Raw genomic sequence first — 15,665 nt, forward strand, 5'->3', positions numbered from 1 at the left:
AAACAACAACTTTCTGTACATACACTTAGCAAACTCAATATCAATATCAAATATTTATTTCAAAACACTAGCATGTTTTCCAGTTGATGGCCTTACAAATCCTGCATTACTTTTTATGTTTCAGTTCTACAGTTACCTGCATACAGTAGGACAATATGAAATGCATTTGCTCTTTTTAGAATTCAGTTTCTTCATATTGAACCGCTCTGCATTTTTGGTGAGGTGGTCGAATGTGTGCATTTTTTGGGAACTGTTACGACCCGGCTCTTGGGAAGCAACATAAGGAGAACACAGACACATATACCTGAAGTTAACCAGTATATATATATTTATTAATTATAGGGGAAAAGGTAAGTGGAGAGCAAGGTGCTTGACCTGCCGCCAGGTAAGCAGTTGCAGTGTGAGAGAGAGAGAAAGAGGGGTGTTGGCCAGTTCTTAAAGGGAGCCGACAGCTGCAGTAGGGCTGAACGATTAATTGCATTTGCGATTTAATCGCGATATGATAGAACGCGATTTTCTAACCGCAACGTTCGCGATTAAAAAACGTGGTCTAAAAAATAATAATTATTTTATTTTATTTTTTTTATTTTTTTAAGATGGTACATTTTGCACACAGTGTTTAAAAAGTGCATGCCTAGTGTTTATACTTAAAATTACTTTTTTTAAATTACTTAAATGCACAGTGGCAAAGCCACCGATTTGTTGTTCTTGTTTCTGTAATGAGCAGTTAAATAAAAATGTAAAATGTGGGAAAGAATATTTTACACTAAATGTATTTAATATTGTGTTGGTCCAAATGACCGGGTGGATCCATGCATTTTATTCATGAAAAATATGGAGCTCACAAAGCAGTTTACCTCTGTGTTGCTGTGCCCAAGCTGAGCTATGCCATATCAGGTCATCGTAGTCTGTCATGAAAGGCTTGTTATATGCCAGCGCCACTTCATGTGTCTAAAGTATGAGTTTTAGTATTTTACACAGAGGCTATAATGGTGTTTCTAATCTGCTGTACAGGCCTAGCAAGTCACAAATTCTGAAATGAATCAAGACGTGGAGGAGGCTGCAGGTCACAGTAAGACACTCAGACCAGAGTCTGCACTACACAGCGGTGTGACCATGAAGAATGACCAGGACATGGATGATCCTGGAAACATGAGCAGCACATCAACACAGACCAATGCAGGGTGAGTACAGAAAGCATGAATTCACCTCAAGCACAAACTTGCTCAGACACACTCACCCATGTACACACACACACACACACACACACACACATGCTTGGACCAAGCGCATATTGAGATTAAATGCAATTACAACTGCCAGTGAAAAAGAATTTCCATCAAATAAACATTTTACAATTTCTGGCTGGGATTTGAGTGCGCTTTGGTCACTCATGCCTAACATTCTAATATAACCAATATAACAACTGCCCAACTATAGATTGTATAGTTTTAGTTCAGGTGAATTCACAACCCCAAGTCGTCTGTGAGCACCTCAGCCACAACCACCGGCACGCTTTTTCAGCAGCCTCAGACTCCTTTCAAGCTCATTTGAGTGACCGTCCTTAAAAAACAAAATTGAACAGAAGTCTTGTGGTTGATTTAGCTACAAAGCCTCTAACATCTATCTCCACTGGTCTTGTGTGCGCTTGCCAACCTTGCTCCCTCGCTTCTGCTACCAGTTCTGCATACTTTAACTTCATCCTTTCAAATTATTCCTAAATCGCATCTTTAAAGGGAATCTTGAACTATATAAAGTAAACAATGCGCTCACGCTCAGAACACAAGACCATGTTTCTGATCAGGAATATGTGACTATAAAGAAATGTCCAACACCAACATCACTGTCTGTAGTTTGCAGTGGGGACTAGACAGTCTCTTAGAGTGTCTCCCACCTCTATCAATCCTTTCATGGGAATAATGCCTCTACTGACTTATTCTCTAGACCCATGCGAGAATGAATCATATTATTTTGGTCAATATTCAGGTCACGTTTACTCATTCACGCAGTGGTGTGATTGTGCACACAGAAATGAGCCTGCAATGCTGAACCCTCAATGCTTTTATTTAATTGAATATGAAAGGGCTGTGATTTATAACACATGAACAATCGAGGGCATCATTGTGAAACGTAATACAGAAAAAAATATCTTTTTATCTCGATTATGTTGTTTTCATAACTGTTGGAAGTCACAATCATAAGTCAAATTCAATTAAGTGCCCAGCCCTAGTCTCAGTACAATACACTATGGAACTTGAAGTTGTGTTCCAACATCAGCCAGTCCAATCCCATGCTTTGCCCCATTTGCCAGTACTGTTTGGACGTGCCTGTTGTCCACTTTTCTGCCCCTCTTACTCTTATCTCACTAGTCCACCCATCAGAATGCTTGATTTAGAGAGCTGATAGTAAGCATATTTGGCTTGGTAGCTGGCCGTGGGTCTGAGATGCCTATAGCAGAGATCACGTGAGATTGTGTATGTAGGAGTGTGTGTGTGTGTGTGTGTGTGTGTGTGAGAGAGAGGGAGGGAGAGAAGAATTCTACATTGGTGAAGATATTGTTATATAACATTAAGGGTGAACACATTCATTTATTCCAGATAAATGAATCTATGTTGATTGGTTTCTTGTGTCTCCTTGTGTTTGTAGACGACACACACATAGACCTCCATCTCCAGTGCCCAGCTGTGTGTCCATGAAGAGTGATCAGTCCATGCCTCTGCCTCTTAACTTCAGCAGTGAACCAGTTCCATCAGTTCTAAAGTGAGTAGATTTGAAATAAGTTATTCAAACATGTCAGTGTTGTCACATGCAACTCTATACACACACACACACACACACACACACACACACACACACACACACACACACACACACACTCTCTCTCTCTCACTCACAACTCACTCACAACTCTTGTGTGTGATTAATTCACTCTGCATTAACAAAGCAAATATTTAACCTAAACTCCATAATGGTAAACATGTAGAGGTGTATCTGTTATAAAGAGAGAGAGAGAGAGAGAGAGAGAGAGAGTTTTTGTTTGTGTGTGTGTGTGTAAGTAAGTGATTCATTCATTCTACATTGGTGCCGATATTGTTATTTAACATTAAATGTGAACACATTCAATCATTCCACACATAAATGAGTCTATGTTAATTGGTTTCTTGTGTATCCTTGTGTTTGTAGACGACACACACACAGACCTCCATCTCCAGTGCCCAGCTGTGTGTCCATGAAGAGTGATCAGTCCATGCCTCCGCCTCTTAACTTCAGCAGTGAACCAGTTCCATCAGTTCTAAAGTGAGTAGTTTTCACATAAGTTATTCAAACATGTCAGTGTTGTCACATGCAACTCTATACACACACACACACACACACACACACACTCTCTCTCTCACTCTCACTCACTCACACACACACACACAAATAATCACACACACAAACACTGTTATGAAACAGTATTGGTAAGATAAGATAAAAAAGCTAAAGCTTCCCATCCTTAACAAAGAAAAGGTATAGCCTAAACTCCATAATGGAAAACATATAGAGGTGTATCTGTCATAGAGAGTGTGTGTGTGTGTGTGTCTGTGTGTGTGTGTGTGTGTGTGTGTGTGTGAGAGATAGGTTCATTCTACATTGCTTTAGATATTGTCATATAGCATTAAGTGTGAACACATTCAATCATTCCACAGATAAATTAGTCTATGGTAATTGGTTTCTTGTGTATCCTTGTGTTTGTAGACGACACACACATAGACCTCCATCTCCAGTGCCCAGCTGTGTGTCCATGAAGAGTGACCAGTCCATGCCTCTGCCTCTTAACTTCAGCAGTGAACCAGTTCCATCAGTTCTAAAGTGAGTCGTTTTCACATAAGTTATTCAAACATGTCAGTGTTGTCACATGCAACTCTATACACACACACACACACACACACACACACACACACACACACACACACACACACACACACACACACACACACACGTACACGTACACATACACATACATACACACACACACACACATACACACATACATACACACACTCTCTCTCGCTCACACACACAAACACTGTTGAGTGAGTGTGTGTGTGTGTTGGTGTGATTCATTCATTCTGAATTAACAAAGTAAATATTTAACTTAAACTCCATAATGGAAAACATGTAGAGGTGTATCTGTTATAGAGAGAGAGAGTTTGTGTGTGTGTGTGTGTGTGTGTGTGTGTGTGTGTGTGTGTGTGTGTGTGTGTGTGTGTGTGTGTGTGTGTGTGTGTGTGTGTGTGTGTGTGAGAGATTCCCTAGACTTTTGGGGCGTAGTTAACTCTTGCACTGGAGCCATGAGTTAGCAACTGTGAGGTTAAAGAAGTGAAAAATGGCAGCTAATTCAGTTATAACTCAGCATGTGGTCGCTGACGTCTACACCGCCCATATTAAGCAGCAACACATGGCACTCTTTGGCACTCTCTTCATGAGGGTGAAAGTAGCTGGAATTCCATTTACCCTCATTATACCATGAAGTTTTACAGAAATTAACTACCTATGAAAGTATAAGGGAGTTCTTCTTGTAACTGACTCAGACAAGCGTAGAACTGCTTGTGCCCCAAAGCCAATACCTTGCCCCTCCTCACCACAGGAGATTCCTCTTTTCTTCTGCTGTCACATCAACATTGTTGATGATTTTGATAGAGTTTGGCAACTTGAAGTGTCTATCTATATTTACATTGAGTCAGCTGATTTCTACTCTTGTCTTGGTTTCCCAGCTCATCTTAATTTGTATGTACCTAAGGCAAGCCATGTAGATAGACATTTCAAAGACAGTCTTCAGTTCTTCAGGGGTCGGGTTACGTCACACTAATTTGTGAAAACTGACATATCATGGAACAATTCACTGTCTATGTATTTCTCAAAGTACTGAAATGTATCCCAGTCGGATCTCATTTTGGCATCCTTGTGAGGGTAATAATTAATTTCCTTCACTATGGGTAAATATTAACTCTGCTTCAATTATGTCTCTGCAGTGAATTGAGTGCTGATCTGACCCAGGATCAGTCCAGGTGTGGAGTGTGTGAGAGGGTACTGAGGGACCCAGTCATCACCACCAGTGGACACAGTTTCTGCAGGCAGTGCATCAGCAGCTACTGGGAGCAGCCTGGACTACCAGGAGACCAAGCCTGTCCCCAGTGTGGAAAGACATGCAGAACTCAACCTCCTCTACAGCCTCGTCTGGATGAACACACAGACATGGTAGAAAGCAGCAGACACCTGCACACTGAACACACACCAGAAAGAAGAAGCAAACTAGGTGAGGGTTTCCTGATGTTTATACTTTTATGAGATCTGATGGAGGAATAGCTTATAAGACAGGGGTCGGGAACCTTTTCAGCTGGCAGAGCTGTACAAAAATAGTGCATTGTGTTAAAGGAGCCAGAAAAAAAAGAATAAATATATATATAGTTTTAGCCAAGTTATTATTCTTCTCATTGTTGTTGTTGTTGGGGCCTCCATTTTGAGTGTAAATCCCAAGAAGATTATGCACACATGCCCCATGTGCAGCTCTCTCCTCATACGCATATTCATCAGTCCATTGGGGCTGGAAAGATCTCTACTTCTTGTCTGTCTTACTGGAAAGATCTGTATCTTATTCAGTCTTCCTTTCAGCCATTTTAACTTCTCAAACAGTCAAAGTAGAAAGCTTTTTGTTTTGAGTTGATCTTTGATTATTGTATTTGACTTGGATATGACCTAAACAACATTACATCACTTTATCACAACAGAAATGTAAAAGGTGGAATTAATGTAGAATCAGTGGTGTAGTGGGAGTGTAGCACCCCCACCTCCAGTATGAGCAAAGTGTGTGAAGATCACACTGACACAGGATAGTCATTGCTATAGGTTACCCATAGTCTTGCACTGTTAACGAAGAACACATTTATGTGCTTTTATACACAGAAACTCCATCCCATTTGAACATCAAAGTGAATAGTGTTTGATTAAAAGAGGTGTACATAGGCCCATACCAAGTGTCAAGTGTAAAAAGATGAGTGTAAAAAGATTAGATGGTAAATATTTATTTGCAGTTGTCGTATGTGTTAAAGTTGTTTTTGAATGTCCCTTATTTTGAATAAAATTGACAGATACAACAGCATTTTAAAACTTTATTTATTTATTTAATTTTAATAAACTTAAAACATAGAAATAATATATCATTGTCAAACAATTAATTGCATCGTTAAAATGGTTTAAATCAAAATAGATCTAAATCAAAGGTTTTAAAAAGCTTAACTAACATTTGTCACACCGGTCAATTATGACTGATACCACAAGAATTACATTAAGTTCAATTTAATTTATACAACAAAACTAAAAAGTGTCTTTAGGCACTTTACAGAGCCCTAGGCCTGAACCCCCTTATAGCACAATGGTAGGGTAAGAAGGGGCAGAACTGGAGGGAGAAGAAGGGGATGGGAGACAGTCAGACACATGAGAGATAAATTCATACTCGTATCATGATGTAATATCAAGTATTGTAGAACAGCTTAGTGGGTATACAGTGTGCTCGTAGGTTACTATTTCAAGGGTAAGTAGAGTAATGGAACAGAAAACTATGTTGATGGTGGCAATTATGTACATTGCTAGCACAGACTTTGGTGTAGATTAAGGGCATGACAGTGTGGTGGAGGTGGGTACATGAAGGCCGGGGGTTTCTACAAGTAGATCGGGTGGAGAGACTACAGCAGCATTCCACAACAAGTCTAACCATGTTGCAAACACAACATGAGGGTTCAGATTGGCTGGACCAGGGGTCGGGAACTTCCAACCTTTGGGCCATATAGCATTTACACAGGACTTCAAGTCAATTGGAGAATGAAATTATATACATTTAAACATTGACTTCATTCTGTTTGTCATTCAGTGGGATAATTCATAAATGCATTATTTTAATTTAGTTATAATATTAAGTACTATATATTAAATATTATGTACTAATACAACATCATTACTATAACTAATATTTTGAAGTAGACTAGGGGTGTGTCTACTACCGGACACTTGAGCACTTCGAGCACTGACTTTCAGTGCTTAGGGCGCCACACTGACAAAACCAGCAGAATTCAGTGCACTGAAAGTACCCGGATGGCGCACTGCAAAACGGGCAAAAAATGCAGTGTGAAACGATGGACACTACTGGCCCAAAACGGGCGCCATCTTGGCTACGTAGCGGAAGAGGAGGAGCCCTCTCGCCAGCTTTTCATTTTATTTCTAAAACAATGGCGGACGAGATGGCTACGGTAGCGCAAGAGGAGCCTACAGACCGTACATGTAAGTATCAGCGGAATTAAACATGGTACTGATATTAAAATGTACTACTAACATGCCATTCTCAGATTAAAGCCAGCGACATGAGTATTTGGTGGCGTTAACGATGTATATGATGTATACCGACTGTTAGCATACCTAGCTAGCTAGGTAGAATTAGATGCCATTGGATCTGCATGGCAGTTATGATAAGCTAGCTGGCTAATCCACCACCCGGTCCTCTTTGCGAGTCCGGTGATGGTGCACTTTTATCGGACACTTTTAGCTTGACGAGCGGGGGCAGGTGGCGGGCTCCAGGCGCTTGTCAGTAGTCGGACAGTGTTAAACAACGGCTGTTCTGTTAAACAATCGAAATAGCAATTTTAATAATGGATATGCTCAGTTTAATAACGGGTTAACATGACAATGCGAACGTTTGCCCACACGCCGCCCGATAATTAATACCGTTACGATAGCTATCGTTACAAGATGGCTACGGTAGCTAGCTAGGTAGCATTAGATGCCATTGGATCTGCATGGCAGTTATGATAAGCTAGCTGGCTAATCCACCACCCGGTCCTCTTTGCCAGTGCGGCGCTTTTATCGGACACTTTTAGCTTGACGAGCGGGAAATAATTGTAGCTTTCAATCATTGTTGTGTGTTTTTTATTTTTTAATGTCGTGGTATTTCACATGTCTAGGGACAGACGAGGACACGAGGGCCTTAATCCCGTGGCGGTCGCTGCACAAATCCCTCTTCACGGGGAAGAGGAACGCCTCCGTGACTGGATTTGAGTAAGTAAAATGACTCATATGGTAGCTAATAGGACTTTACTCTAAATGGTTGCCTTAGTTGCTAACCTTGCAATGATCAATGTGGTCATTACTGTGTCAGGGATGTGGTTGAGGCAAGATGTTAAAGCAGCATATATTTCCACCAGGGTCTTCATAAAGGAGAGCGGGCTTGGGAGGTTGGATCCCAAGCTCGTGAAAAAGAGGTGGGAGAACCTCATCCACAAATATAAGGTCAGATTAAGCCTAGTGTCCAACAAAGCCTAGTCCAATAAAGTATCTTTCTTGATCATAACTTTGCCCCTGTAGAGTAACACACTTGCACAATGTAGAGATGGCATGGCTAGTGAGTATTTACATGCAGTGTACATGTACATGGATGCAATATATTATGATTAGGGTGATTGTTGTTACTCTTGTTCTTATCTATGTATTGTGCTCAAAGTAATGTAAAGTAATCGTATGGTCAGCCTTCAGTTCAATAACCAATTACCAGATCAGTTGAAGGCGCAATGATGTGCAACTTCAGTTTGGCTGTCTTTTCATCCGCAGGAGCTCAAGAAACCCTGGACGGGTGTGAGCACAGAGGGGGGTGGGGTCACTGCTGCTTCTTGGAAGTGGTATGCCCTTATGGATGAGGCACTGGGGGCCAGGCCATCTGTGACCCCTCCAGTCCTCTTTGCCTCATCCAGCCGGGAAGTGGCAGGGACCCCCCCCCCCCGCTGTGGTCACACCCCTCCCAATCAGAAATTTGAGTGGAGCTTCCTCCACATTGTCAACCCCAAAAAGGCGGAGGGTAGACAATGTGGAGGTTGCTAGGGTCATAGAGGAGAATGACAGGAGGATCTCTGAGGCATGGGCAGAGATGGAACAGAGGCAGAGGAGAGCAGAGGAGGCCAGGGCGAGCGAGGCAAGAGAGTTTGCAGAGAGAGAGGAGCGGCGACACGGGGAGGCGGTTGCCTTAGAGGAGAGGAGGTTCAACTTTCTTAGAGAGAGTGAGGAGAGGAGGGAAAGAGAGGCAGCCGCCAGAGAGAGGGAGACAGCAGCAGAGAGGAGGGAGACGGCAGCGAGAGAGGAGCGGCGAGACAGGGAGACAGCCGCCAGAATGAGTGAGGCAGCTGCCAGAGAGGAGCGCCTCCTCACCCTTTTGGAGAGAATTTCTGGACAAAAATAAATAATAAATAAAAATAAAAATAAAAATAAATATTTCTGGACAAGTAATAAAGCCTGGTTACTTAAGATTTATGTACATGTCTGTTTACTAACACTTAACCCGTAGGGGGCTGAGGCCTGTTTTACTTTTCTAGGAAGTCAATAGTGACCACTGAATTTCCATACCCTTATCATATGAGTAGCTGTCATTTGCTAATGGGCGGGCTGTTAGGAGCTCATACTGAAATGTGCAAGAGATTAGTTATATTCTTCTTATAAAATGCTTATTTATATTTTAGTTTTAAACTGCATACATTTGAAAAGTAGTCTCTTGTGGAATTTTAGAGGCATATTGACAAAATAATTTGCTAAACAAGTGAAATGGTGATGGTGAAATATTACAAACTCATAAATTGTTTGCCAATTATAGGGCAATTCTGGTGTTCAGAACCCCTTATAAATATGTATTGCATTAATTTAAATGTAGTCATGGTCTGGGACATAGCACTGAATGGCTATCCTTTCTCTGTTTTCTGCCCCAGAGACGTTTCCTGGAGGTGCTGGTGCTGGTTCTGCTGCTGGCTGGTCCTCTGCTGCCCTCCCGACATCTGCATCTGGCTCCAGCAGGTCACCGTTGGTGAGGCAGATGTTGTGGAGCACAGTGCAGCAGACAATGACCTCTGGCACAAACCTCACATCCACCTCCAGGGCCTTCAAGAAGATGGACCGCCATCGCGTCTTCAGTATCCCAAAGGACCTCTCCACAACACACCTCGCCTTTGACAGGCAGCAGTTGTAGCGTGCTTGGAGGTGGTTGCGGACAGGCTGCCTGAAGAGGGTCATGAGGCAGATGGGTTGGGACAGGCAGGGGTAGCCACCATCCCCAAGGATACAGTATCCTGGTGGAGGGTATGACTGCTCATAGTAGATGGGGCTGTTTTTTAGGACCCTGGCATCATGCACTGAGCCTGGGTAGCCCACACACACATCTATAAATTTACACTTATTATCACAGATGGCCTGCAGCTGGATGGAGTGAAAAAGCTTCCTGTTGAAATAACAGGCAGCATCCTCCGCTGGGGGCTTTACTCGGATGTGGCAGCCATCAATAGCCCCCACCACTCTGCTGAAGGCTGCTGACCCAGCTAGACGGGCGAAGCGGGCACCTAGGCGTGGGAGTTCCTCTCCTGTAGGGTGGCGGACAACGGTGTACAGGAGCGCAGCGATCTGCCCACTCATCCTGTGCACCAGCCGGTGAACGGTGGCCCGGGGCATGTCGAAGGCCCTGGCCACCACCCGGTAGGAGGTGGCGCTGGCAAGCCAAAAAATAAAAACAAGACAGGAGATCTCAGGGCCCCAACCATGGTCACAATCAGTGCCCAGCACAGCCATGAGGGCGTTAAATGACTCTCGGGTGAGCCTGAAGTCCACCCTCATGTCACTGTGGCCATCAAAATACAATGCCAGCAGTGGCATTGCGACATTGATACGGCAGCGCCGCCTGGGACTGGGTGGCTGCTGTAGAGTGTGTGGGGAGGGGAAGGGAAGATTATATTAATATGTAAGTAATTTTATCAATAAAATATTGTCATTGAGGTTTTGTAGTCTTTTATTGTGTTTTCTGATTTATATTAGAATTGATGCTTGTTTGTAACAATAATTAATATGCCTGTGTGTTCAATTGCTAAATGATTCCTGTATCAGGGTAAACTTAACTACAACAGAGATGTGTATAAAAGTACAGTCAGTCAAAGTAGGCCTATTACTGTGTGAATTCAAGCAGATGATGCCTATCATTTCAGTGGATAATTCTTAAAACTAATTGGAATCTAGGGACAAACATATACAGATTTGTCATGTTTTATTTCCATATGGCGTGTATGTGGATTGCAAAGAAGAAGGCTACTTCTGACAAAGATAATTGAGAATGTAGCATACCTAGCTAGGATAATTTAATTGCAACTACTACATGAAGCTATGCTGTGAAGGTAAGGCAAAATCACAATTAAATTTACATACCATCTCGAGTGCAGCCAGAAGGCGGAGGTTCCTGCCGCGGGTGTGGAGGTATTGCAGTTTCCACATGGGGAGGAGAAAGGGGTAAACAAGGGACAAAAAGAGGGCAAGCAGTGCGTTCATTTTGTCAGTTTTAGTTTCGCGGGTATCGCGAGCAGATTTGCGTACGTCACTCCCGCCTTAATTTCGCGGGTGCCGTGAACAGATTTGTTTTATTCCCTTATTCATTAACTTATCAAAATAAAAGTCCCCGTATACAACGTGCGTCCGTCACTTCCGCCAAGTGGTTAACGTAAGTGTTCCATTTGATACAGCACTTATCAGCGATGAGTGCACTACAGATGTCAGTGCACTGTATGTCAGTGCACTGTATTGCAGTGTACTTCGTAAAGTGTTCGGTAGTAGACACACTCTAGGTGTAGTCATGTAGGTCCACAAATTACTTTCTAAATAATCGCATGGCTCTTGGTAGGAGAAAGATTCCCCATCCCTGCTCTAGATTATCAGACAGGGTTTTAGAATGTAGCTCTACAGCAGATAAGATGAATTCCATTTTAATGTGTAAGGAGCAACATTAGTTAAAAGCAAATGGATATTTGTGTCTGGAATGTCAATGGTAATTTGGTGAAAGCAATCACAAATGAAAATCAATATTGTGATTAATAATACACATGATACTAATAGGTTACTTTGTTCATTTTTGTTCACAGCTGATGAAGTCCTGAGGAGAGTTATAGAGAAGCATAAAGCCAGTCTGAAGAGGAAGTTTGAGAACATATCTGAAGGCATCATCAAACCAGGAGCTGAGACACCCCTCAATAAGATCTACACTGAGCTCTACATCACAGAGGGAGAGAGTGAAGGGGTGAATAAGGAACATGAGGTTTGGCAGGTAGAGTCAGCATCCAGAGCACAAACCACAGAAGACAGACCAATCAACTGCAATGACATCTTCAAGCCCTTACCTGGACAGGAGAAGCACATCAGAACTGTGATGACCAAAGGTGTTGCTGGCATTGGAAAAACAGTCTCAGTGCAGAAGTTCATTCTTGATTGGATAGATGGGGTAGCCTATCAGAATGTAGACTTTATATTTCCCCTTCCTTTCCGTGAGCTGAATTTGGTCAGGCGTGATAAGTATAGTCTTCACAAGCTTCTGCTTGACTTCCATCCTGAACTGAAGGAGCTGAAGGATGGTGAAGAATACAAAGACTGTCAGGTTGTGTTCATCTTTGATGGTTTGGATGAGAGTCGATTACCTCTGAATTACCAACAGAACATGATATCTGACTGTAAACAAACATCATCAGTGGATGTTCTGATGACAAGCCTCATTCAAGGAAGTCTGCTTCACTCTGCACGCATCTGGATAACCTCTCGACCAGCAGCAGCCAGTCAAATTCCTGCTCAGTGCATCGATCAGGTGACAGAAGTACGAGGGTTCAATGACCCTCAAAAGGAAGAGTACTTCAGGAAGAGAATCAGTGAGGAGAGTCAGGCCAGCAGAATCATCTCACACATTAAGGCATCCAGGAGTCTCCACATCATGTGCCACATTCCAGTCTTCTGTTGGATTGCAGCCACTGTACTTCAGCAGATGCTGGACAACACTAAAGACATTCCAAAAACTCTGACTGAGATGTTCATACACTTCTTGCTCATCCAGACCAGAAGGAAGGATCAGAAGTATCAGAGTGGAACTGAGACAGATGGAGAGAAACTTTTAAAATCTCAGAAAGAGATTTCACTGAAGCTTGGAGAACTGGCTTTCAAGAATCTAGAGAATGGCAATCTGATGTTTTATGACGAAGATCTGATATAGTGTGGCATTGATGTCAGTGAAGCCTCAGTGTACTCTGGCATGTGCACTGAAATCTTCAAGGAAGAATATCTGTTTCATGAGAGGAAGGTCTACTGCTTTGTGCATCTGAGCATCCAGGAGTTTCTGGCAGCTGTGTGTGTGTTTCACTCTTATGTGACAAAGAACCTCAAGGCACTGAAATCCCTCCTCAGTGAAGAACATGAACCCAGTCCATCTGTTTTATCATCTCTTCAATCAGTGCTGGGCTTACAATCTAATTACCATCTACATGTGTTACTTAAGAGTGCAGTGGATGAGGCTCTGAGGAGCAGGAATGGACACCTGGATCTTTTCCTTCGCTTCCTTATGGGCATCTCTCTGGAGAGCAATCAGAGACTTTTGAAAGGTCTACTGAACCATGAATACAGCAGCTCAAAGAGCACCAAGGAAATATGTCAATACATTAAGAAGCTCAACAGGGAAGATCTCTCTCCTGAACGATGCATCAATCTTTTCCATTGCTTATTTGAAATGAACAATCATTCCATGGACAAAGAAATTAAGAAATATCTGGAGTCACCAAAGAACATCAAACTGAAATTGTCTCCTGCTCACTGTTCAGCACTGGCCCACATACTTCTGATGTCTGAGGAGGTGCTGGATGAGTTTGACCTGAAGAAATACAACACATCAGATGAGGGACGCAGGAGACTGCTCCCTGCTGTGAGATGCTACAGAAGGGCACGGTGAGTTTCTAATGGAGATGGATAAACTTATTTGTTCATTGTTATTTGTGACAAAATGTGAACTTGTGTTGATTATGTCCCTTCCACTACAGAACTGTGCATTACTGATTCATAGTTTTGATGTCACTGCGATCTACTGCTGACGTACAGTATGAAACATGTAAAGATACCAGCAGATGCATAAATGTGTCAGTCATGTGATAGGAAATAAATATTCCATTTTCACTGCAGCGCTTTGGTTGATAACTTGGCATGAAATTACACTTTACATTATCTTATTGCTTAAATTTTAATGTAAGTTTGAATTTTTGTATTTAAGTCTGCCCTTTGTTAACAGTAAAGTCAGTATTCACAAATAGAGTAGTAACTGGTCTGGACTTATATGTGGATTTCTTGGAATGATCTACTAATCTAGTTATGCCCAATTGAGCCACTGTCTCTCAGTGATGCCTACTGTAAAAAAGTATGTAGGTGTAATGGCCGAAATATGCTTCTACGACTGCGTAGTTACACAGTTACGCAGTTGCTTTGATGGACTTGTGAACCTTTGACAGTTCTCCGACGGTTGGTGGCTGTTGCAAAGCAATTCACTGCCAGAACAGTCGGGGTACAACGTTTTTTCCTGAAGACCAGACAATCAAACAATCAAATTGCGACGCTGAAAAAAAAAGATGGCGGACCAAACTCCGTATATGGTCGTATTTGTACATAAAAGTTGTTTGTTTGACTTCAGAAGTTACGGAGAAATAGTGCAATGTAAAAAAGTTATTGTAACTGAAAAATACGTCTCAGGGGATTTCTAATCTATCTGCTATCTAATGTTAACATACTACTACCCACAAAGTAAACAGCGTTGTATTGACCGATTGACGGAGACGGAAAGTTACAAAATTGCACGTGCAGGTGCACGTCAGGCCAGGGAGAGGTGCTCGGAGAGGGTTTGCAATGACGGAGAGGGCTCTACGTGTCTGCGTAAAAGGCTGACTATAAATTACGCTTAAGTATCTGGTGAAGTATCTATATGGTGAATAGTGTTATGCCATGGTAACTATCTGTCTTGCATGTATATGTATGTGTGTGTGTGTGTGTCTGTCTTTGTGTATTTGGGATGTATCTGAATACGTTATTGAGGAAAGGAAAAATAATGCAATGGAAATAAATAGTATTTGCTGTATGTAGCCATCAGCCATAATGGAGTTTTGGAATGGAATGGAATTCTGACTTAGCGTCCACTAACACCCAACCAAGTTTTTCACGGTTAAACGGCAAACTTTTTTGTTGTTTCTTATTATTCCATGTTCACCAGTTAGAAGGCGTTGGGGGGGGTTCAAAGATCGAGATGATAAAAACTGTATGAGAAATACATTTAATAATTTATAGTTATAAGTTATATGCCAATATGAAATCTGCACCACTAGTGTGTAGGAGTAGTGTGCACATGAATGCCAATACATGGACGTAGTTATTGCCCAAGACGACCAGCTTCCACGACTTCTAGCTTTCCCAGGATTCCGTCTCCTGGGAGACAACTTCAGAGCTTTCCTTGTCCACTGGGTTCCGACTCCAGGAAGTTCCTGGTCTAGCTCCATGCCCACGACCCCAGGTCTTCTGTGACTGTCTCTGTATTGTTCCGCACCCCTGCGTGCAGGTTTTTCCTGGTTCTTGTGCTTATGTTCAAAGTTTATTCCATAGATCTCCATTGTTAGCCCTTGTAGTATCCGTGAGTTAAATCCTAATTCACTTATTGTCGCGTTTGCGTTTACTGGAGTTCAACGCCATTTATCTTAGTTTTGATTCTTGTTAGCCTTTTGAGTTCATAACGTTTGTCCATCTTTGTGTAATTCAAAGCTTGACTCTATGTGGTT

General features: G+C 42.2%; 1 protein-coding gene across 1 annotated transcript; it reads left to right on the forward strand.

Annotated features, from left to right (window-relative positions):
- Positions 1–1,038: 1,038 nt before the first annotated feature.
- On the forward strand, positions 1,039–13,276 carry LOC122128958 (protein NLRC3-like). Its single transcript, XM_042704013.1, has 4 exons — positions 1,039–1,184; positions 2,701–2,760; positions 5,016–5,299; positions 11,964–13,276. The coding sequence occupies exons 1-4, from the start codon at positions 1,039–1,041 to the stop codon at positions 13,073–13,075; spliced, it is 1,602 nt and encodes a 533-aa protein (XP_042559947.1). The 3' UTR covers positions 13,076–13,276.
- The last annotated feature ends 2,389 nt before the right edge of the window (positions 13,277–15,665 follow it).

This window comes from Clupea harengus, unplaced genomic scaffold, assembly GCF_900700415.2.
Source record: "Clupea harengus unplaced genomic scaffold, Ch_v2.0.2, whole genome shotgun sequence".
NCBI classification, from domain to species: Eukaryota; Metazoa; Chordata; class Actinopteri; order Clupeiformes; family Clupeidae; genus Clupea; species Clupea harengus.

Bases quoted from the DNA above. Each gene is read 5' to 3' on its own strand.
- LOC122128958 (XM_042704013.1), top strand. From the start codon at position 1,039: ATGAATCAAGACGTGGAGGAGGCTGCAGGTCACAGTAAGACACTCAGA. The intron at 2,761-5,015 runs GTGAGTAGATTT...ATGTCTCTGCAG, and splicing joins CCAGTTCCATCAGTTCTAAA to TGAATTGAGTGCTGATCTGA. The intron at 5,300-11,963 runs GTGAGGGTTTCC...TTTTGTTCACAG, and splicing joins AGAAAGAAGAAGCAAACTAG to CTGATGAAGTCCTGAGGAGA.